This window comes from Natrix helvetica (genome assembly GCF_964273705.1).
Source record: "Natrix helvetica genome assembly, chromosome: Z".
NCBI lineage: Eukaryota > Metazoa > Chordata > Lepidosauria > Squamata > Natricidae > Natrix > Natrix helvetica.
The window spans coordinates 55,619,296-55,644,512 of record NC_138554.1 but is presented as its reverse complement, the minus strand read 5'-3'; the positions used below and the strand labels follow the sequence as shown (position 1 = coordinate 55,644,512).

At 42.2% G+C, this 25,217-nt stretch overlaps 1 protein-coding gene across 1 annotated transcript; it reads right to left on the bottom strand.

The window, feature by feature from the left end:
* Nucleotides 1–21,576: 21,576 nt before the first annotated feature.
* Nucleotides 21,577–24,351, bottom strand: LOC309382047 (interleukin-8-like). The gene is made up of 4 exons (XM_081933501.1): nt 24,219–24,351; nt 23,385–23,520; nt 22,998–23,081; nt 21,577–22,506 (listed from the first exon to the last, which is right to left on the bottom strand). The coding sequence occupies exons 1-4, from the start codon at nt 24,280–24,282 to the stop codon at nt 22,476–22,478; spliced, it is 315 nt and encodes a 104-aa protein (XP_081789627.1). The 5' UTR covers nt 24,283–24,351; the 3' UTR covers nt 21,577–22,475.
* Nucleotides 24,352–25,217: the final 866 nt, after the last annotated feature.

Sequence of the window (25,217 nt, the reverse complement as noted above, 5' to 3'; positions counted from 1 at the left end):
TCCAACTTCAACGACTCCAACGGACAAGCTCCATCCACGCTAGCCACGCTCATATCTGTCGCCAGGGCCGCACTCTGTTTACCCAGTCCATAGTGTCACAGGAGGAGGGGCCAAATGGCCAAATGGCACAGTACGGTGGCCCAGGCAACGGTGGTGATACCGGAGGGGGCCACAACGAAGGACCCCCCCACTCCAACCGTGACCACGCCAACTACCGAAGCCATCTTCCGCTGGCATCAATATCCATGCCAGCTGCCTCAGCCACTTCCCGCTGATCCAATCTATCATGTCCATAAGCGAGGTGGAGGGGGGGAGCAACCAGGATAACACCACGGCATGGGGAGCATCAGCTGCAGAAACCCCAGGCCGGGCGTCCCACTGCCGCTGCCGCCAACCACTCCCACGCCGGCTGCAGAGACTCCAGGCTGGGTGTCCCACCACAGCCGCTGACCACACCCACACCGGCAGCCGCCGATGCTCTCCATTCTCCTTTCACTGCCAACCACCCCATTTCACTCATGATGTTCTGGCTACAAGGCAGGACATCGCAGCTCAAGGGTATCCCCGAGGTCCCAGGAAGTTCTCATAGCTGGACCTGGAACCAACGATGGGATAGGGTACCCCCTGCAAGCCCCAAGAAAGACAAATCTCCCTGAAGCTCTCCTCAAACGTGACAGGACACCATCTTGAGCATGCGCAGAGTCCACTAATCATCTTTGTTGCTCTTCTCTGCACTCTTTCTAGAGTCTCCACATCTTTTCTACATCGTGGTGACCAAAACTGAATACAGTATTCCAAGTGTGGCCTTACCAAAGCATTATAAAGTGTATTAACACTTCACGTGATCTTGATTCTATCCCTCTGTTGATGCAGCCTAGAACTGTGTTGGCTTTTTTGGCAGCTGCTGCACACTGCTGGCTCATATTTAAATGGTTGTCCACTAGGACTCCAAGATCCCTCTCACAGTTACTACAATTGAGCAAGGTACCACCTATACTGTACCTGTGCATTTCGTTTTTCTTGCCTAAATGTAGAGCCTTACTCTTTTCACCATTGAATTTCATTTTATTAGATAGTGCCCAATGTTCAAGTTTGTCAAGATCCTTCTGTATCTTTAGCCTATCTTCTGGAGTGTTGGCTATTCCTGCCAGCTAGGTGTCATCTGCAAATTTGATGAGTTCCCCATTTATTCTCTCATCCAAATCATTGAGGAAGATGTTGAAGAGTCCTGGGCCCAAAACAGAGCCTTGTCGTACTCCACTGCATACTTCCCTCCATGTAGATGTAATTCCATTGAGGACTACATGTTGAGTGTGGTTGGTCAGCCAGTTACGAATCCATCTGGTGGTGATGTTGTCTAACCCACATTCTTCTACTTTATCTAGTAGTAGGTTATGGTCTAGCTAAGTGGTTCCCAAAGTGGGCGGTACCGCCCTCTGGGGGGCGGTGAGATGGCTTAGGGGGGCATAAGAGGCAAGGGGGGCAACAGCGGGCGGTAAGAGGCAAGGGGGCGGCAAAGGAGTGCTGGAGGTGGCCTCCTCTAGCAAGCCATTCAGAACCAGTTTGCTCACTCACCCCCAATCATCCAGAAGCTGCTCGATCGATCACTCCCCCCACCCATCTGCACTATGCTATAGCCCTGCTCACTCACTGATTGGCTGGCTCACCAATCGCCCCGCCCGCCTCTAAGAGCCCTATCTAAACCCAGTTATCTTTTTTTCTGCTTGGCTTTCTATAGATAGGGCTGTTAGAGGTGGGCAGGACGATTGGTGAGCCAGGCAATCAGTGAGCGCAGGGCTAGCATAGTGCGGACAGGCGGGGGGAGCGAGTGATCAAAGGGAGGCCACTTCGCCTCCCTTCGCTCCCACTTTGTCTTGATGAGGTCGCTGCAACTGTGGGCGCGGATGGACGGAGGCAGCCAGAGTGGCAGGGAAGCTGCCTGATCCTCCATCGCTTGCCCGCTCGCCCGCCCGGGCCGCTCTGGCTACATCCGTCCTTCCGTGCCCGGAAGCTACAGCGACCTCATCAAGACAAAGTGGGAGGCGAAGGGCCTCGGAGCCCTGACTGATCCTCTTTCACTCCCCCACTATTTTGCCTGCATGGGGGGCCTCAGCAGAAGCCCTTTGCTGGTGGCCAGACCTCCCCTCCCCGGGGTGGTGGCCCATCCATGCTCACCATCCCAGTAGCGCTGCAGCCGCCCGGCCTGTGAAGAGTGGGAGGGAGTAAGAGTGAAGGGTGGGGGAGAACAGCAGAAGGGGTGGGGGCTCCACATTCCCCCCCACCAGAGCCTTCCCAGAGGAGGTGGGGCTGGAGAATGTGGGGCGGGGGCGCTGTAGATGACCTCTGGGGGTCCCAACCAGCCCTTCTGACTCTGGAGACCAGAAGCAAGCAAACACACACAAACACAAACACACACAAACAAACACACACACACACACAGCAAAAGTGTCTGGTTTTGAATATAATCCTCCCTAACGCTTGGGGAAAAAATAAGAGGAACATTTGGATATACATTTTGAATTAACTTGGGAAGAAAATTGCTAAAATCACTTTTAGCTGTGTTCTGCATTAAGGATTCATGCAGTAGCATTTCATGTTGAATTAGCAGAGTAATATTTACAACAGCCAGCTAAGATAGTTTTATCTGTCTTATAATTTGTGTGGGTAGAGGACTTAGGCGTAAGTGCAATGTTTGCCTGTGATTATATAATAAATTCACAGCTTATACATTTGAATTAGATGTTTTTCAATTCATGTTAACCTATACATGATATACTTGTATTCAATACATAAGGTGTTAATTATGTCAATGGAAGAGATAGGAAACTGCATTAGTGATATATATGTCAATGCGTTGATTTGTACTAAAAATGTTTAGTTTAAAGAAGTTATAAGGAATCACAAATATGAGTGTGGAAAACGTAACGGAGTTTTGGATGACCCTTTGCATGAGTTGTATTGGGAAAAATAAAATAAAATAAAATTAATAATAATAATAATAATAATAATAATAATAATAATAATAATAATAATAATAATAATAATAATAATAATAATAATAATAATAATAATAATAATAATAATCCCGAAAATCAGGTGGCAGAGGATTATTACAAGTGAAGCAAATAGTTGAAGAAGAAAAACATGCACTAGCTGATTATTTAAAAGAAAGTCAAGAACAACTATTAATCGAAGTAAAGAACAAAAATCTACTGAAGGCCCAACAGACGAAACAAGAATACAGAAAAGATGTGATAAAATCAAGAATGGAGAGTTGGCAGAACAAAGCCTTACATGGTCAATTTCTGGAAAAAATAAAAGATAAAGTGGACAGTGAAAAACTTGGTTATGGTTAACAACAGGTACATTAAAGAAAGAAACAGAGTCACTAATCCTGGCTGCGCAAGAACAAGCTATCCGAACAAATGCCATTAAGGGCAAAATTGAAAAATCCTCTGATGATGCCAAATGCAGACTCTGCAAAGAAGTTGATGAAACTGTTGACCACATACTCAGCTGCTGTAAAAAAATCGCGCAGACTGATTATAAATTGCGGCACAATTCAGTAGCACAAATGATCCACTGGAATTTGTGCAAAAATTATAATATTAAAACAACAACAAACTGGAGGGAACATAAGCCTGAAAAAGTCACCGAAAATCAGATGGTCAAGATCCTGTGGGATTTTCGTATACAAACAGACAAAATACTAGCGCATAACACACCAGACATCACACTGGTTGAGAAAAAGAAGGTTACAATCATAGACATCGCAATACCAGGTGATAGCAGGGTTGAGGAGAAGGAACATGAAAAATTTTATTTTATTTATTTCTTGGATTTCTAGACTGCCCCCTCTCCCAAGAAGGGACTCGGGGCGGTGTACAGTCAATGCAGATAAAAATAAAATCATAAAACACTTAAATACATTTGGATGGAGGAGATAGGCTGTACAAGAAATAAATATATTCTAAAACCCTAAAAAACATCCCCAATTAAAAACCCAAACCCCATTAAAATAAATCCCCGGGAGATAAAACTAAGAGAGTGCCAGGCCAGCTGATTGAAATAGGTGAGTCTTTAACTTTTGACGGAAGGAACGGAGGTCGGTGGTAGTTCGAATGTCGGGGGGGAGGTCATTCCAGAGGGTTGGGCCCATCACAGAGAAGGACCTACTCCTAGGTGTCGCCCGCTGGCATTGCCTAGCGGACGGCACCAGGAGCAGTCCCTCCCTGTGTGAGCGGATAGGTCGCAGGGACGTGTGTGGTAGGATGCGATCCTGCAGATAACTAGGTCCTATGCCATGGAGCGCTTTAAAGATGGTAATCAATACCTTGAAACGCACCCGAAAGGCCACAGGTAGCCAGTGCAGCTCGCGCAGGAGAGGTGTTACGTGGGAGTAATGTGTACTCCCCATGATAACCCGCGCAGCTGCGTTCTGAACTAGCTGCAGTCTCCGGATGCGTCCCAAGGGAAGCCCCATGTAGAGGGCATTGCAGTAGTCGAGGCGAGACGTCACCAGCGCATGAGTGACCGTGCGCAGGGCACTCCGGTCCAATAGGGAGCGCAATTGGCGCACCAGGCGAACCTGGTGGAACGCCCCCCTTGCCACGGCTGCCACATGGTCCTCCATTGACAGCCGGGCATCAAGGAGGACTCCCAAATTGCACGCCCGCTCCACAGGGGACAGTTGTTCGCCCCCTATGGCCAGCGATGGTGTCAGCTGGCTGAACCAAGGTGCCGGTACCCACAGCCACTCGGTCTTGGAGGGGTTGAGCTTGAGTCTGTTGTCCCCCATCCAGACCCCGACGGCTTCCAAACACCGGGACATCACTTCGACAGCCTCGTTGGGGTGGTTTGGGGTTGAAATGTACAGCTGAGTGTCATCAGCGTACAGGTGGTACTCAACCCCAAAACCACGGATGATCTCACCCAGTGGCTTCACATATGCGTTGAACAGGAGAGGCGAGAGGACCGACCCCTGTGGCACCCCACAAGTGAGTGGCCTCAGGGACGACCTCTGCCTCCCTGTCAACACACATTGCTTCCGGTCGGAGAGGTAGGAGCCGAACCACCGCAAAACGGTGCCTCCGACTCCCATCCCCTCCAACCGGCGCAATAGGATACCATGGTCGATGGTATCAAAAGCCGCCGAGAGGTCTAATAGGACCAGGATAGAGGAACAACCCCTATCTCTGGCCCTCCAGAGATCATCAACCAACGCGACCAAGGCTGTCTCAGTGCTGTGCCCGGGTCGGAAGCTGGACTGGCGTGGGTCTAGATAGTCGGATTCGTCCAGGTGTCGTGGAAACTGCTGCGCCACCACATTCTCAACAACCTTCGCCAAAAAGGGGAGGTTGGAGACTGGATGGTAATTAGCTAGCTCCATTGGGTCGAGCGAAGGTCTCTTGAGCAAGGGTCTCACCACCGCCTCTTTCAAGGCGGTTGGTAAGTATCCCTCACCCAATGAGGCATTCACCAGGCCCAGAAGCCAGCCTCGTGTCACCTCCCAGGCTGCCAGTACCAGCCAGGAGGGGCACGGGTCCATTAAACATGTGGTGGGTCGCAGCCGTCCACGCAACCTGTCCAGATCCTCGGGGGCAACAGAGTCAAACTCCTCCCAGAATGGTCTCTCAAGACTCGCTGTTGACGGCTCGTCTGGTCCACTGACGGAGGTCCATCCGCTCCGGATCTGATCGATTTTGTCCTGAAGATATTCCCCAAACTCCTCTGCTCTTCCCTGTAAGGGTGTCTCCCGCGTCCCCTGCGATAAAAGGTAGCTGGTCACCCAAAACAGGGCGGCAGGGCGGTTATCTGCGGACGCAATAAGGGCAGCACAATGTCTACGCTTGGCCGCTCTCATTGCCACAAGGTAAGTCCGCAAATAGGCTCTTACCTGTGCTCGGTCAGATTCGGAGCGTGAGGACCTCCACCTGCTCTCTAGACGTCTCCTGTGGCGCTTCATCACCCTTAGCTCCTCAGTAAACCAAGGAGCCCGGGTGGGTCGATGCCGCAGGAGAGGTCGCAAAGGCGCAACCCGGTCCAAGGCCCCAGTCGTCGCCCTATTCCAGGCAGTAACTAGGTCCTCGGAGCGGGAGCGGGACAAGGCTACAGGTATTGGCCCAAGCTCCGTCTGGAATCTATCCGATTCCATCAGGTGCCTGGGGCGGTACCAGCTTGTAGAGTCTGGTTCCGCCTCCTCGCGGTGGGGGATAGCGCCAGGGAAGTCCAGCCGGAGGGATGAGTGGTCTGACCATGACAGGGGTGTGATGACTAAGTCCCCTATTCCCAGATCACTCGTCCACTGTTCAGATACAAAAATGAGGTCCAGTGTGTGGCCCCCTTCGTGAGTGGGGCCCTGCACTAATTGGGTCAGGTCCATAGCTGTCATGGAAGCCTTGAACTCCCGAGCCACCTCGGAAGCTGCTCCCGTTAACGGCAAGTTGAAGTCCCCCATGACCAAAAGTCTGGGAGTCTCAACTGCCGTCGCTGAGATTAGCTCGAGGAGCTCGGGCAGGGCTGCTGATGCATAGCGAGGAGCCAAGTATACAATCAGCAAGCCCCACTGCCTCCCTGGGCCCCAGTTCACACCAAGGGACTCATACCCAGGTATCTGAGGGACAGTGAACTCCCTCGGCTCTAAACATTCCCGAATAACCACCGCCACCCCACCACCCTTACCCAGGACCCGGGGCTGATGGAATGCCCGGAAACCTGGTGGGCACATTTCCACGAGGGGTAAACCACCCTCGTGGCCCAACCAGGTCTCCGTTATCCCTGCAAGGTCTAGCTCCCCCTCTGAGATCAACTCATTAATGAGGGGGGCCTTGTTGGTAACAGACCTTGTGTTGCAAAGCATCAGCCGCAGGTCCTGGATCTGTAGCACCTGTCCACCTAGACTGCAGGGGTTGGTACAAACGACCGGGCGTAACCAGCAGCCACGGTCTCCCAACCGACCTTGGGATCTTATCCTGTCCTCGCATCCCCTCCTCCCCACGACCGTTGTAATAGGACAACCCTCTGCTCGAGTGACCTTTATTTCCCCCCCCTCCACCGCATCCCCGTCCTTCCTGGACTCACCTGTCTGTCCGGCGCTGGCTCTCCTCCTGGTCTGATTAGCCCTCCCCCCCACCCTGGAACCCCCTAAAAAAGATAAAAACATTTTACTAAAAATCCCCTTAGCTTCCGGTTCCTGCACCTCTCGGGGTCCACGAACCCGTCCTCGAGGCGGGCCCTTGAAAGAGCCAAGGGCCAAACCTGCGAGAGAGGGGCCTCCCGCAGGCGGAGCAAGTCTAACCTCGAATAAGTCTAACCTCGAATAAGTCTAACCTCGAAAAAGTCGCGAAATACCAGGACTTAAAAATTGAAATCCAACGATTATGGCACAAACCAGCAGTGGTAATTCCAGTGGTAATCGGCACACTGGGTGCTATTCCAAAAGCACTGGAATTACATTTAAAACAGTTAAAACTTGACAAAATCACCATCAGTCAAATGCAAAAAGCTGCACTGCTTGGATCTGCACATATATTACGAAAATACGTTACGACGTCCTAGGCCCCTGGGTGGGGCCTGACTAGTAATCAATGCCAAATCCGGCGAATCAACTGGCCACTGTGATACAATCGTATTATTATTATTATTATTATTATTATTATTATTATTATTATTATTATTATTATTATTATTATTATTGAACTAGGCATTAAAATCAAAGCACCTAGTTACACAACAGAAAAAGCATCAAAGCCAAAGTGGAAAATCCGATTGGAACAAAAAGTCAAAAAATTAAGGGCAGATGCTAGAAATTTGAAGAACATGCGTGAGCAACGACTTAGAAACAACAAAATTATAGATCAGCTAATCAGAAGGTATAGATTGGATACAAGAAACATCAATGAAGCTGTAGAGATTGTAAAACAGCAGATAACAGCAACAGCTAGGAAAATTGAAAGATATGAGGCACGAATCATCCAGTATAAACAAAATCAGCAATTTCGATCAGACCAATGGCGTTTTTATCAAAGTCTTAATGTGAATGATGACACCAAAAGTCAAAAACCAGAAAATCAGGCCACAGTTGAATTCTGGAAAGAATTGTGGGAAAATGCAAAGGACTACAATAAGGAAGCAAAATGGATACATGACTTTGAGAAAAGCATTGGCAACAAACAAATGCAATTATTAGAAATAACAACTGAGATGGTCAAAAATCGAGTAAAAAAAGTAAAGAATTGGACATCACCTGGAAAGGACCAATTACATGGTTTCTGGCTCAAATATCTGACCAGTTTACATGCAATATTGGCCAGGCAACTGAATGAGATGTTACAAAATGGCCAAATTGATGAATGGTTGACAACTGGAAAAACATACTTGATTCAGAAAGATGCAACTAAAGGAACAATACCTGAAAACTACAGACCAATAACATGCTTGCCAACAACCTTCAAATTACTCACAGGCATTATTGCAGATAACATTATGGATTATTTGGAAACAAACAACATTTTGCCAGTAGAGCAGAAAGGCAACAAAAGAAGGAGCAGGGGCACAAAAGATCAGCTCCTAATTGATAAAATGATATTAGAAAATTGTAAGAACAGAAAAACGAACTTGAATATGGTCTGGATTGATTACAAAAAGGCATTTGACTCATTGCCACATAGTTGGATCATAAAATGCTTAGAAACAACTGGCATTAGCAAAAATATTACATCCTTTACTGAAAAGGCGATGAAACAATGGAGAACCGAGTTGGCAGTAGGGAATGAGAACTACGGAATGGTTAATATCAAGCAAGGAATTTTCCAGGGTGATTCACTTTCACCTCTTCTCTTCATCATCGCGATGATCCCACTATCAGTAATCTTAAAAAAAATGAAATTAGGCTACCAAACAGCCAAAGAAGCCGAAAAAATTTCGCATTTATTATATATGGATGATTTGAAACTCTATGGAAAGTCAGAAATAGAAATCCAATCATTGACAAACACAGTCTGAGTATTCAGCACCAATATTTCAATGAAGTTTGGCATGGAAAAATGTGCCACTGTATCCATAAAAAGGGGCAAAATCACTGCGTGTGAGGGAATTGAAATGCCCAATGGCCAACTAATTAAATGCAACGAAAATGAAGCCTACAAATACTTAGGCATTCTGCAGTTGGATAACATCAAGCATGGAGAAGTAAAAACTATTGTCAGGGGAGAGTACACCAACAGAGTTAGGAAAATTTTGAAATCTAAATTGAATGGTGGAAATACAATCAAGGCCATAAACACCTGGGCAATACCAGTTATAAGATACACAGCTGGTATAGTTAACTGGACACAAGCTGATTTGGACATTTTAGACCGAAAAACCAGGAAACTAATGACAATGCACTACAGTTTACATCCACGTGGCGATATTGATAGACTATACCTACCCCGGAAATCAGGTGGCAGAGGAGTATTACAAGTGAAGCAAATAGTTGAAGAAGAAAAACATGCACTGGCTGATTATTTAAAAGAAAGTCAAGAACATCTATTAATCGAAGTAAAGAACAAAAATCTATTGAAGGCCCAACAGACGAAACAAGAATACAAAAAAGATGTGATAAAATTAAGAATGGAGAGTTGGCAGAACAAAGCATTGCATGGCCAATTTCTGGAAAAAATAAAAGATAAAGTGGACAGTGAAAAAACTTGGTTATGGTTAACAACAGGTACATTAAAGAAAGAAACAGAGTCACTAATCCTGGCTGCGCAAGAACAAGCTATCCGAACAAATGCCATTAAGGCCAAAATCGAAAAATCCTCTGATGATGCCAAATGCAGACTCTGAAAAGAAGTTGATGAAACTGTTGACCACATACTCAGCTGCTGTAAAAAAATCACGCAGACTGATTATAAATTGCGGCACAATTCAGTAGCACAAATGATCCACTGGAATTTGTGCAAAAATTATAATATTAAAACAACAACAAACTGGTGGGAACATAAGCCTGAAAAAGTCACCGAAAATCAGATGGTCAAGATCCTGTGGGATTTTCGCATACAAACAGACAAAATACTAGCGCATAACACACCAGACATCACACTGGTTGAGAAAAAGAAGATTACAATCATAGACATTGCAATACCAGATGATAGCAGGGTCGAGGAGAAGGAACATGAAAAAGTTGTGAAATACCAGGACTTAAAAATTGAAATCCAACGATTATGGCACAAACCAGCAGTGGTAATTCCAGTGGTAATCGGCACACTGGGTGCTATTCCAAAAGCACTGGAATTACATTTAAAACAGTTAAAACTTGACAAAATCACCATCAGTCAAATGCAAAAAGCTGCACTGCTTGGATCTGCACGTATATTACGAAAATACGTTACGACGTCCTAGGCCCCTGGGTGGGGCCCGACTAGTAATCAATACCAAATCCGGCGAATCAACTGGCTGCTGTGATACAATCGTATAGTAGTAGTAGTAGTAGTAGTAGTAGTAGTAGTAGTAGTAGTAGTAGTAGTAGTAATAGTAATAATAATAATAATAATAATAATAATAATAATAATAATAATAATATAATAATAACATGCACTGGCTGATTATTTAAAAGAAAGTCAAGAACATCTATTAATCGAAGTAAAGAACAAAAATCTATTGAAGGACCAACAAACGAAAGAAGAATACAAAAAACATGTGATAACATTAAGAATGGAGAGTTGGCAGAACAAAGCATTGCATGGCCAATTTCTGGAAAAAATAAAAGATAAAGTGGACAGTGAAAAAACTTGGTTATGGTTAACAGCAGGTACACTAAAGAAAGAAACAGAGTCACTAATCCTGGCTGCGCAAGAACAAGCTATCTGCACAAATGCCATTAAGACCAAAATCGAAAAATCCTCTGATGATGCCAAATGTAGACTTTGCAAAGAGGCTGATGAAACTGTTGACCACATACTCAGCTGCTGTAAAAAAATCGCGCAGACTGACTATAAAATGCGGCACAATTCAGTGGCACAAATGATCCACTGGAATTTGTGCAAAAATTATAACATTAAAACAGCAACAAACTGGTGGGAACATAAGCCTGAAAAAGTCGTCGAGGGTCAGATGGTCAAGATCTTGTGGGATTTTCGCATACAAACGGATAAAATACTGGCGCATAATACACCAGACATCACACTGGTTGAGAAAAAGAAGGTTACAATCATAGACATCGCAATACCAGGTGATAGCAGGGTTGAGGAGAAGGAACATGAAAAAGTCACGAAATACCAGGACTTAAAAATTGAAATCCAACGATTATGGCACAAACCAGCAGTGGTAATTCCAGTGGTAATCGGCACACTGGGTGCTATTCCAAAAGCACTGGAATTACATTTAAAACAGTTAAAACTTGACAAAATCACCATCAGTCAAATGCAAAAAGCTGCACTGCTTGGATCTGCACGTATATTACGAAAATACGTTACGACATCCTAGGCCCCTGGGTGGGGCCCGACTAGTAATCAATGCCAAATCCGGCGAATCAACTGGCCGCTGTGATACAATCGTATAGTAGTAGTAGTAGTAGTAGTAGTAGTAGTAGTAGTAGTAGTAGTAGTAATAATAATAATAATAATAATAATAATAATAATAATAATAATAATAATAATGATGATGATGATAATTACCCCAAAAATCAGGTGGCAGAGGATTATTACAAGTGAAGCAAATAGTTGAAGAAGAAAAATATGCACTAGCTGATTATTTAAAAGAAAGTCAAGAACAACTATTAATCGAAGTAAAGAACAAAAATCTACTGAAGGCCCAACAGACGAAACAAGAATACAGAAAAGATGTGATAAAATCAAGAATGGAGAGTTGGCAGAACAAAGCCTTACATGGTCAATTTCTGGAAAAAATAAAAGATAAAGTGGACAGTGAAAAAACTTGGTTATGGTTAACAGCAGGTACATTAAAGAAAGAAACAGAGTCACTAATCCTGGCTGCGCAAGAACAAGCTATCCGAACAAATGCCATTAAGGCCAAAATCGAAAAATCCTCTGATGATGCCAAATGCAGACTCTGCAAAGAAGTTGATGAAACTGTTGACCACATACTCAGCTGCTGTAAAAAAATCACGCAGACTGATTATAAATTGCGGCACAATTCAGTAGCACAAATGATCCACTGGAATTTGTGCAAAAATTATAATATTAAAACAACAACAAACTGGTGGGAACATAAGCCTGAAAAAGTCACCGAAAATCAGATGGTCAAGATCCTGTGGGATTTTCGCATACAAACAGACAAAATACTAGCGCATAACACACCAGACATCACACTGGTTGAGAAAAAGAAGATTACAATCATAGACATTGCAATACCAGGTGATAGCAGGGTCGAGGAGAAGGAACATGAAAAAGTCGCGAAATACCAGGACTTAAAAATTGAAATCCAACGATTATGGCACAAACCAGCAGTGGTAATTCCAGTGGTAATCGGCACACTGGGTGCTATTCCAAAAGCACTGGAATTACATTTAAAACAGTTAAAACTTGACAAAATCACCATCAGTCAAATGCAAAAAGCTGCACTGCTTGGATCTGCACGTATATTACGAAAATACGTTACGACGTCCTAGGCCCCTGGGTGGGGCCCGACTAGTAATTAATGCCAAATCCGGCGAAACAACTGGCCGCTGTGATACACTTCTGTTGATGCAATAATAATAATAATAATAATAATAATAATAATAATAATAATAATAATAATAATAATAATAATAATAATAATAATAATAATAATAATAATAATAATAATAATATGATTCCCCAAAGCGGTAAAAGGCTACATTTTGCTACAGTTATTCTTTGCTTCCAAACTGTTGAGGAAGGGATTGGACTCCATTGTCTATATTTCCCTTTCCATCCCCATGGTTCTTTATTGAAAATTATAACCCAAGAACATATAGATCTGTTAAAATGTTCCCATTCTCACTTTCAATATTGGGAATCCCTAGGTACCATGCAATAATCTCATCAAATAATTCAAGCAAATGTTGGTGACATTAAGCTGAAGCCAAAGTTTAAGAAATTGTACCAAGAGTTTTGGTTACAGAAAGAAATTTCTGATCGCTATCCTGCACTATGGACAGTGGTTAAGAAGCTCCTTGTTGCATTTCCAACATCATATTTGGTGGAACATGGCTTCAGTGTGGTCTCCAAGCAAAGAAAATGACTCCAGATTACTGAACGTGGTGATTTAAGACTCCTGCTAAGTGACTTAAAACCAGACATTGGGAAACTGGTATCACTTCAATCAAGTCCATCCATCACATTAAGAATTTACTGAACAGTGAAGTAGTTACTAAAGTTTACTAAGTTACTAGTTACTAAGGTTCTTGATAAATGACTATCAGACTTTGAAAACCTGGTATCACTGGATCATGTTCAACAATTTTGTTGAATTAACTAACTACAAAGGTTTTTAAATTGGATTTTGAATAAATGTGCAATTAATTGTTACAGTTTTGAATTTTACTGTTACTATCTTTATTCCTTCATGCAAACCACCCAGTCACATGACTCCCCCAGCCACGCCCATCAAGCCACGCCCACAGAACCGGTTGTAAAAAAAAATGAATTCCACCACTGGGTGGGGGGCACTGAGGATCAGTTTGTAGCACCAAGGGGGCGGTGGACTGAAAAAGTTTGGGAACCACTGGTCTACCTTATCAAATGCCTTACTGAAGTCCAAGTAAACTATATCGACGGCATTCCTCTAGTCCACTGATTTTGTCACTTTGTCAAAGAACGCAATGAGATTAGTCTGGCATGATCTGTTTTTTTACAAACCCTTGTTGGCTTTTGGCTATTACTTTGTTTGCTTCTATGTGTTCGCTAATTCGTTGCTTGATTATCTTTTCCAGAATCTTTCCTGGTATTGAGGTCAGGCTGATAGGTCTGTAGTTTCCTGGATCTGTTTTTATTATGTTTTGGGGGCTTTTATGAGAAGCACTCATTTGGGTTGTCAAGCAAATAGATGATTGAAAATAGTCACCAAGATATTTAGAGGATTTTATCTGTTGAATGGATTTGTTGATGATGATCCATTCAATTTCTGAGACTGTGTTGGGACTCTGGGCCCCTATAAATTGTATAAGGACAAATTAATAAATGAATATTAAAAGTGTAATATATATTTTAATTACTTCCATAAAAAGGTTCACAATGAGTTTATTGTACATAATGTTGAAATATTTATACTCAGTGCTTCCAGGTGATTGATCAAACATTTCCTTTGAGAATAACCTCAACCACAATCAGATAACTGAAAACTGAACAGTTTATGCTCATCTCGGTGACAGCTAGATGAGTTAATTGCAGGTTAAGGCAATCTGTCCATGTATTGTCATGCATTCTCTAGATATGTTTCCCACATATCTACAATTTACTTTTATGTATTCATAGAAGAAGGAAGCCTAACGCAACCCATTGCTTTCCAAATGCCATTATGCTTCACAGAATTTATAAGCAAGGGCCATGCAGTCTTGGAATTTGGGAGTTTTTCCCAACACATTTAAAAGACATCAGATTCAGGAAAACTGCAACAAGCAAGCATTTTGGGAACACAAATGAATGAGATGGAGGGAGCAGATTTATTTCAAACATCCTACAGGAGTAGATGAATGAAAGCTTCACATACATTACAGCACTGCCAATGCTATAATTCTTCAGTATTGATCATACTGGCTCCTAGGACTGAAGAGAATTTGAAAATGTTTGGTGGACTCCTCCAAGTATTGGTGTAAATTTAGCTTTCATTTTGGTCTGTTGGGTATTAGAAATTAATATACTTTACCAAAACATATTGCAATGTGCAATAAAATCAAATAGTTTAAAGTTGAAATCTGTGACAGGTATAAGATATCAGAATTCAGTAATTTTCTAATCCTGAAGTTCTAAATCTTTACAGAGAAAAAAATACAGAATTACTAAAACCTAAACTAGACTGATGTGGGATGAAGGCTAATAAGTAATGCTGAAGAGAACTGCAATAAATGTTATTCTTTATGGAAAATGAAACTAATAAAAACCTGCTAGAAAATATTGCCCTTTCTTTTATTTACATGAACTTATGGAGAGACTATTTTGTTTCAGAAAAAGAAATCGCAGCCATTTTCCTCCAAAAATAAGGATGAAAATTCTGTTTTAAAAACAGCTTATCAACCACTTTTTTCAAGAGCTATATACAGTAGATGGAACATATAAAATTAATCATATATGATTTCAGCTATCCTCAGGTCCCTCTCCTACATGGAAATTCTGGGGAGGGGGGAATCTATTAGCAAGTTTATAATATTTAATAATTTAATATAGAGACCCCAAAGAAGTTATCCTAGGGGGCTTTTATTCATTCAATAAGGAACAACTCCGTGTTTCAAATAGATTTCTTGGACAGGTTTGAGTCTCCGTGTTTCAAATAGATTTCTTGGACAGGTTGAGTCTTTCAAAACTGGTGTTGCAACTGTTGGTAGACATTAATGTTCAAGTTTAGATCTGATATGTCTTTTGGTCAACCACATATGAACAGACAGACTGAAACAAACTTGTCTCACCCTGCAGTCTCTTGAGTAATTTATTCTTGGAAAACCATGATTTCCAAATAGCTTAAACCTACATGCCTCTGCCTGAGGTTCCACCCCAGGCGACTGATGGAACCTGATAGGTTCCAGACGGAGCTTGGGCCACTTCCTGTAGCCCTGACCCGCTCCCGGATGGAGGACCTGGTGGCCGCATGGAATAGTGCGGCGACCGGGGCCTTGGACCGGGTTGCGCCCTTGCGGCCTCTCCGGTGGCAGTGAACCACCCTGGCCCCTTGGTTTACCGAGGAGCTGAGGGTGATGAAGCGCCACAAGAGACGCCTAGAGAGCAGATGGAGGTCCTCTCGCGCCGAATCTGACCGAACACAGGTAAGAGCCCATTTACGGACCTACCTTGTGGCACTAAGGGTGGCTAAATGTCAATATTATGCCACTCTTATTGCATCCGCAGAAAACCGCCCTGCCGCCCTGTTTCGGGTGACCCGCTCCCTCCTTTCACAGAGGCCGCGGGAAGCCCCTTTGCAGGGTAGAGCAGAGGAATTTGGGGAATATCTGCAGGACAAAATCGCTCAGATCCGGAGTGAATGGGTCTCCTTTAGTGATCTAGGGGAGACACCGGAGGCGAATTTTGAGGTACCTCTCTGGGAGGAGTTTGACTCTGTTGCCGCCGAGGACATGGACAGGTTACGCGGGCGACTGCAGGCCACCACATGTTTATTGGACTCGTGTCCCTCCTGGCTTGTACTGGCAGCCTGGGAGGTTACACGAGACTGGCTCCTGGGACTGGTGAACGCCTCGCTGAGGGAGGGGTTCCTACCAGCCGCCTTGAAAGAGGCGGTGGTGAGGCCCCTACTTAAGAGGCCTTCTCTGGACCCAGCGGAGTTAGCCAATTATCGTCCTGTCTCCAACCTTCCCTTTCTAGCGAAGGTTGTTGAGAGTGTGGTGGCACAACAGTTCCCTCGACACCTGGAGGAAATTGTTTATCTAGACCCGCACCAGTCCGGTTTCCGGCCCGGTCACAGCACTGAGACGGCTTTGGTCGTGTTGGTGGATGATCTCTGGAGGGCGAAAGATGGGGGTTGCTCCTCCATCCTAGTCCTGTTAGATCTCTCAGCGGCTTTCGATACCATCGACCATGGTATCTTATTGCATCGGCTGGAGGGGATGGGGGTGAGGGGCACCGTATTGCGGTGGTTCTCCTCCTTCCTCTCTGGTCGGTCGCAATGTGTGTTGACAGGGGAGCAGAGGTCGACCCTGAGGCCGCTCACGTGCGGAGTGCCGCAGGGGTCGGTCCTCTCACCTCTCCTGTTCAACACATACATGAAACCGCTGAGCGAGATCATTCGAGGTTTCGGGGTTGAGTGTCATCTGTATGCAGATGACACTCAGTTATACATCTCTACCCCGAACCACCCCAACGAAGCCGTCGAGGTGATGTCCCAGTGTCTGGAAGCCGTCCGGGTCTGGATGGGTGACAACAGACTCAAGCTCAACCCTTCCAAGACGGAGTGGCTGTGGCTACCGGCGCTCCGCTTTAGCCAGTGTGTTCCATCTCTGGCCATTGGGGGGGGAACAATTGCCCCCGGTGGATAGGGCGCGCAATTTGGGCGTCCTCCTAGATTCCCGGCTGACGCTGGATGATCATGTGACAGCCGTGGCTAGGGGGGCATTCCACCAGGTTCGCCTGGTGTGCCAATTGCGCCCTCTACTAGAGCGGGACGCCCTTCACACAGTCACTCAGGCCATGGTGACTTCCCGTCTTGATTACTGCAATGCTCTCTACATGGGGCTCCCCTTGAGATGCACCCCTAGGCTCCAGCTGGTTCAGAATGCAGCCGCGTTGGCAATTATGGGGAGTACTAGGTACTCCCATGTAACACCATTCCTGCGCGAGCTGCACTGGCTGCCTGTGGCTTTTCGGGTGCGTTTCAAGGTGTTGATTGTCATCTTTAAAGCGCTCCATGGCTCGGGACCTAGTTATCTGCAGGATCGCATCCTACCCCATACATCCCTGCGACCAATCCGCTCTCACAGAGAGGGACTCCTCCGGGTACCTTCCGCTAAGCAATGCGGGCGCGCTGTGCCCAGGAGTAGGGCCTTCTCTGTGATGGGCCCAACCCTCTGGAACGACCTCCCCCCCCCCCCGATATTAGAACTACCGTTGATCTCCGCTCCTTCCGTAAGAAACTCAAGATCCACCTGTTCCGACTAGCCGGCCTGGCCCATTTGTAATCATAAGTAACATCTATTACTGACCTTCCTGGATGGCTTTTTAAATTTTAAATTTTGGGGTTTTAATTGGTTTTAGATTGTTTTTAACTATTAATTAGTTTGGGCTAATATACAGACTGTATGTTTACGTTGTTTGTCTGGGTTTTCGTGTTGTGCTTTGTCGTTTTTATATATGCGATGTCTGTACACCGCCCCGAGTCCCTGCGGGGAGAGGGGGCGGTTTATAAATTTAATAAACTCAAACTCAAACTCACATTTCCACACTGGTTTAAACCATCATCCAGGATGCGTCACAGATTCACTGCAAAATAAGATTGATTTCCCCCCTAATTATGTGCCTATTTTCTATCATTTAAACATGAATAGGAGAGCAAGGAATAGATGATAAATTTCTGTACAGGAAAAATCTATTGAACCCTGTTGAACTTTTGGTCTTTTGTGCGGTATCCTCAAACATGCATTGACATGGAGCTGTTGCTGTTGTTCTTGTTTCATCTTTAATCTGGCAATAATGAAAGTTTTAAAATAATATTATCATTCACTGCATAAAATAAGCAACCCCATTACTAAATGAATATCTTTAATTCTGAGATTATGAATACAGATCCTCCAACGGGTAAGACTAGGTTTTGGCACCTAGATACAGAAAGATTTTCCTCATTTGGAAAGGTAAAAGCTATGATCTTTTACTACTAGAAGAGAAAGCTGTTGGATGAAGGGTGAACAGAAGAGGGGTTAATATTACTCTATAGCCATGAAGGGGAATTTATGGCCCGCGTGACCAGGTGGCTGGCAGGCATGTGTGTGCTGAAACCGGAAGATCCGTGCACTGGATGGCTGCTCTTCTGGTTTCATATTGATCACCTCTCTTATTTAATTTTTATAAAAAGGGTGTGCAAGATTGTCTGAAGAACCCAAACCTCCAACTTCCAAAGTAGCAGAGAGGCATGTTACTATACTGCTATGTGCAGATGATACAGTAATCTCTCAAGACACCATTGGACTCAATAGAGTTTTGAACATCATTGTAGAATCATGGAATTATAGGGCTGGAAGGGAGCTTAGAAGTCTTCAAGTCCAATGCTCTGCTCAAGGCAGTAGTCCTTACACCATCCTGGACAAATGATTGTACCATATTTTCTTGAAAACCTCCAATGAAAAACCTCCATTATAAAGAGAGTCAGCTGAAAAAACTAAAATAATGGCATTCACAAATAGTCCAAAAGGCATTCCTGAACTATTAACAATGCAGTGGTGGCACAGTGGTTAGAATGCAATATTGCATGCTAATTCTACTGACTGCCAGAGGTTCAATTCTCACTGGCTCAAGATTGACTCAGCCTTCCATCCTTCCAAGATTGGTAAAATGAGGACCCAAATTGTTGGGGGCAATAGGCTGACACTATAAACTGCTTAAAGAAGGCTATAAAGCATTGTAAAGCGGTATATAAATCTAAGTGCTATTGCTAATAAGCAGTTTTTCTGATACCTGCGGATAATCTTCCAGGCTAATGCAAATAAAAGGGCCAATGCTAACTACGCTTCACAAAATGCACAGAGGAGTGTAGCAATTATTTTAAGGTTTTATCATTCCAGAGAACATTAGTATGTACCTGCAGCCATTAAGCACTTTGAGATCTAGCCCCTAATTCAGTTACTTTATCTTGCACACCCCATTCCCTTTCAGTCTTGCAGCACTGAAACTTGTTCAGTTCCAGTTTTAACAGCAATCTCCCAAGTTATTTGCTGTGTCCTCAGTACTCTACTAGGCATGGAAGGTGAGAGTAGAGACTAGAATATAGCAAGTTATATTTACTGGCTGAAGCTGACACTTTCCCCTATATGCTTAGTTCCACTAACATTAGAATACAGATTTCAAAGCGGGTAGAAACCAGTAGTTTACAACAAGCTTTTTCTCATAAGGCTTTTTTCCGTTTTCTTATATTTGGGACTATGAGTAACAAGGGCCAGACTTAATCAACATTTGTCTGACATCCTCAAATGGATGCTGGTAATACCATTTAGTTTCTCATGGTAAATCATCTGAGATCCAGTCTGGCAGTAGCTGTGTATATCATATAGCTTAATATCCTAAATCAGAGAAGGACTTTCTTCTTAGCCTAATATAACGCTTTCCCAATATAAGCACTTTTGGTTGGAAGATTTAAAAAAATACCATATGTATTACAGGTGTGTCCTTATGACACAGGACAGGTTGAAACTATATTTTCCTATATTGTCAGCTTTTATACAGAATCTCAAAATGCTCTAATTACTCCATCCCTGACCAGCAGAACAGGATTCATCAGTATAGCCATTTCTCCATTTTGACATCAACCCTAAAACACATGTTGTCAGGATTTGTATGGCAGCATGCAAAATTAAACAATAAAGGAATCCCTGCAGTTTTTACTCTGATAGTTGTTGCCAACTATGGAGGGCAATGCTCGTCTCCATTTCAAGATTCATTGAGCCAATGCTGTCTAAAGTTCGGCAGTCATGTGACCAGCATAACATCATGAAGCCCTGCTACCATCCCACTGAAGTTCATTTGGGGTAGGGTGATGGCTCAAGTCGTTTAAGACTTGAGTGTCACACAATGGGGTAAGCTCACATTCTCACCCTAACTCCTGCTAACCTAGCAGTTTGAAAGCATGCAACTGTGAGTAGATAAGTAGGAATGCAAAATTAGGCAGATAGCAATTAAGACTATTGAACCTGTCTAAATATAAATAAATGGCCCAGATTCAGCATTAAGCATGGATTACATGTTAATTTATTCTTTTATGCTTTAGTGAAAATAGTACATGTTATGTCCGCTATTGTACTATTAGGTATTCACTTCAGGTTTGCAGGGGTCTGAAAGAGAACTTTGCCTTTTCGATAATTTATTGTTTTATCTACCAATATTCATTTTTAGATTTGTATTGCCATATCAATGTTTATACTACCCAGATTGCTAAATTTAACCTTTTCTGTTTTGCCATACATGCGTACTCTGAACAAGCATCTTATCATTTTTTAAATTAAGATTGTCTTTTAGCCAAAATTCTTTGCTTGTTTCTACCTTTCCTAATTAACCTGATATTGTCAATTTAGTTTTTTATATTTCAATACTAATCCCCTTGTACTGGTGAATGATCACAATAATGTTTCATTTTAATAAGGAGGGAGAATAACTGTTTCAAGAGACTTTGTTCTGTAGAAATAGTCAAGGTGTTTAGTCAGGAATCAGACATTTTAATTATTTTGCTGTATGTATTTCAGAAGTTGTATTCTTTCTTATTCTGATTTCTCTCTGTAAGTAAGAGAATATATATGTATATCATGTCACTATAAATTGAAGAGGTTTTTTTCTTTATTATTTTTTTAGAGGCTGATAACATATATGAGGTTTTTGGGGGGGATTGGTGAGTTTAGTTTCTATTCCAAGGGGGCAGAGGGGTGAAACAAAATCTGTTTCTGAAGGTTGAATCACACTTCTGTAAGCCAGCTTTGCAAGAAGATGGGAAAGGATAGAGGGAAAAAGAAAAATCCCACCTTCAATTATAAATGCGCTCAATGTTCAAGGTATTTCTCTTGCTACAGAAGCCAAAGCCCTATAATAAAATGTGTTCAAGTGAATATTTGTGAGGAAAGAGAAAGAAAAGATATTGTACTGCCATCCTGTTTATCAATGAATTCTTTGAGCACAGGACAAAAAACTAAGGGAGGTGTCATCGACAGTTTAAAGTATTATATTTTTAAAAGACAAAACTAAAATAACATTTCATCATTAAAATAATTTAATTAATTGCACATTGGTTGTACAAAAATATTTTAACAGTATTCAGTAATTGTTCAATAAATATATAAATAAGTCTTAAACGATCATCTTATGGATGTGAAAGTTCCAGAATCCTCTTCTTGATAAAAAGTTTTTCACAGAAAAATTCACTATAAACACTCTTTCAAATATCTGGTTCCCTCAACATAATCATTATAATTTTAAAATGCTCAGACGTAAACATCTTCTAGTATAATAAATAATACTTCACATATGCTTATATTAATAAATAATAAGGTAGAAACACTCTGAGAATAATGCACATTTGCAAATATAGTAAGTTTCAATACTCAACACAAGAGATATGATTCCCTGCCCCTTGGCCTCCCAACAATTCTGACGTGACTAGATGAAGGCATTTCAGGAGTTTCATGGCCAAACTGGGCTTTCAACCTGGACCTCTTTAGATTGGCACTCTAACCTGATTCTCACAATAGACAGCTCAAGGCTGGCTTTGACTCATCGAATACCTATGCAAATCTATAGGTTGATCTGTGCCCAAGGGTAACAGAAGCTATTGCCAATTTGTTTTACTCTCATGGCAATCTTATGCAACCACCATGGGACTTCCATTTTAACTGCATTTAGTAATGACTTTCGTTTTCCAAATCTTTATTCCCCATCTTATCTTTGCATTAGGACAGTTCCTTTATGCATATGATGGATACATTTCTAATGATTTTCTCTCAATGAATGTATACAATAAATATTTTTTCAATATTATACACAATACACAATTTATACAATAAATAATTAATATAAAATACTCTTCTTAAAATGCAGGTTCGTTGGAAATGGCTCAGCTTCTTTTAAGGATGCCAACAGTGAGATAATTTGAAGCTTTTCTTATGACTGTGCCTCTGCATTGTTCTTAGCCCTGGAGTAAGGAAAAAAGAGGAAAAAGAGTTGTTTACAACATATAGATACACTTATAAAACAAAATGGTACACCTATAAAACAAATTTCCAGAAGAAAATACTGATATGCAATCATGCTAGTCTCTACTTGGGTATGTTCAGTTCCAGAATCTTTCCCTTATTTGTCTAACAGTGAGGCTCATTTCTGGCCAGTCCAATGAACTAAGGAGAAATTGCCTGACTTGAGATCAATCAGTGGAACAACTTGCCTCCAAGAGTTGTATGCCCCATCACTGGAGGCTTTTAAGAAAAGATTGAACAGCCATTTGTCCAGAATGGTATAGGTTCTCCTGCCTTGAGGAGGAGATTGGACTAGAAGACCTCTAAGGTCATTTCAAATCGTATGCTCTATGTTCTAAACACTACATTTGATAAGGCTTATTTTGAATAAAAACATTCAGAAAAATTGTACTGTAAGATTTTTTAAAATTAGAAGAAAATAAGTGCTTACTTTTCCAGAAGATTTGTGATGACTCTTTTCACCCAGTTTGCAGTGGGGTCCAAGCACACTTGTCTGCCATCCTTAAGAGTTGCACTGCAACAAATGAAAATCATGATAATCAAGCACTGAGTTTGCAGAAAGTTACTGTCTTTCAATTTGTCTGTTTATTGGTTTAATCTACAAGACTTCTATGATTTTCCAACCATACAAATCACACCAACCATTTGGTTTTAATACAGAAGAGGGAATAATTTCTAGTGATACTAACAGTCCACAAGTGGGAAAATCCAGGAGATCTGTGCACAAGCTTTTCATGGGGCAGTTGGGCAGCAATGCTTCATGGTAGATTGTGTCTTAAAGCCAATGGCAAATATGAAGTAGCAAAAGTATACTTACATGACCTGAATGCTACTGCAATGTGGCCCACTTTTGATCAAGTTGACACTCGCAATGTGTCCACGGAGGCTGGGATTAGAATAGGTTTCTATACATTGACACCGAAGTTCAAGTCCTACCCGGGACAAAGAAGCTCCTATAAAAAAATAGAAGTATAGAAAATAAGCTCACTTGATCATATATTTTAAACCTCTTTTCCAAAGGCTTGTTGTAATATGCTTTTTTTTAACCCGATTCAGTCCCATTTATGAAAATCATTTCAATTATCCCTAAACCAATTAAGTTAATTATTCCTATCAGTGCTCTCTTATCTCTCAAATCTTATCTGTAAAAAAAAGAAGTAATAACATTCTGACTTGCAGATTATAGTAAAAACTATTTGCAAAGTTATTGCATTGCTAGTTGAGATGATCTATCTCTAATCAAACCTTTTGCTTTCATTGTAACAACCATCCAGATCATTAAAAAGTTGTGGTAAACTATTCCCCATTAATATTTCCTAGGATCTAGTGCTCAAATGTAGATTACTCTAGGATCTAGAAGTGTCATTTGTTAAAAACAACTTCTGAAAGATCTGTCCTTTTAAATAAATTTATGCATAAACTGCATTTAGTAAGTTTTACTTAAAAGGAGAAGAAAAAGTACAAAAGTATATTTTCCTTTGGAAGTCAAAAGACTTCTGAAAATCTGTTTAGTATTTAATTATGAAATAACAACTTTTTACTGAAAATGATTTTTCCCTTACAAGCAATTATTCTTCTCCTGAAAACAGTAAGCTTACCTTCCCCAGAAAATAGTTTAGCCTCTCATACAAATCATACAAACTCTGCCTACCTTCTGTCAGTGTTGCAGAGACCAAGAGAAGAGTCAAAAATGCAGCCGCAGCCTTGAAGTCCATGATAAGAGAGGGAATTGTTTTCTTGGCTGGGATCCTGGAGAGCAGAAGACTGTTGGTTCAAGAAAGCCTGTGTTTGACTGAGCTCCACCACTTGTCTGGCTTATATACTAATGGACCTTGTCAGAGGAAATTCCCAGGGCACGTAAGGCACTATCTTAAAATGAGTCATTAGGAGATCTGGAAGCAACTGTTTCCGACTTCAATGATGACAGCCTATACTGATTTATTTACTTCTATAGATGTGTATTCATGCAACTTTTAATTTTGATTTTTTTTGCTTTTCAAAATCAATATGTTTGCATTTTCTAAGTGCATTGCTTGAAGAACAATGCATCTCTCTGACCACATGGAAAGCCTGTATCACAAGGTTTGTTATCTACAAGAATCAGTTGAGACTTCTGTATCCATGTTTGAAATATAAACTGTTTGGTTCTGGGTTTTTGCATAGTTTTAAAATTTTAAATTCTTTGTTCATATATCTTTTTATGATCTGTAAGTAGCCCAGAGTCACCTTTTCAGGGAGATGGGAGCATATTACTTTAATAAATGAATTTAAACTGCTGAATGGAAGAACATATTTCTCCACTACACATACAAACTATTAACCCACACACTCTTTTAGTACTGCATTTTCTAAGGATCAAATGAGATAATGTCATTTAATGCATGTCATTGAGACATTAATCCCTTAAACTTTATTTCAAAATATAAAATCAATCCCTTTAACCCAGACTTCACTATTCTATACACACACACACACACACACACACACACACACACACACACACAAGTCTGGGTTAAAGACATCCAAGATGTCTATTAAAATTACAATGAGTTATTAATATGCTTAGGTATCATAGTCCTATAAAGTAACATACCACAAATACAAATGTAATCTGTTATAGAATACATACTTAAGGAATGGATTGGAAGAG

Excerpts from the sequence above, each read along its gene's own strand:
- LOC309382047 (XM_081933501.1), bottom strand. The coding sequence starts at position 24,282 with ATGGACTTCAAGGCTGCGGCTGCATTTTTGACTCTTCTCTTGGTCTCT. Across the intron at positions 23,082-23,384 it reads TGCAGTAGCATTCAGGTCAT|TGCAACTCTTAAGGATGGCA; the intron begins GTAAGTATACTT and ends CATTTGTTGCAG. Across the intron at positions 22,507-22,997 it reads ATCACAAATCTTCTGGAAAA|GGCTAAGAACAATGCAGAGG; the intron begins GTAAGCACTTAT and ends TCCTTACTCCAG.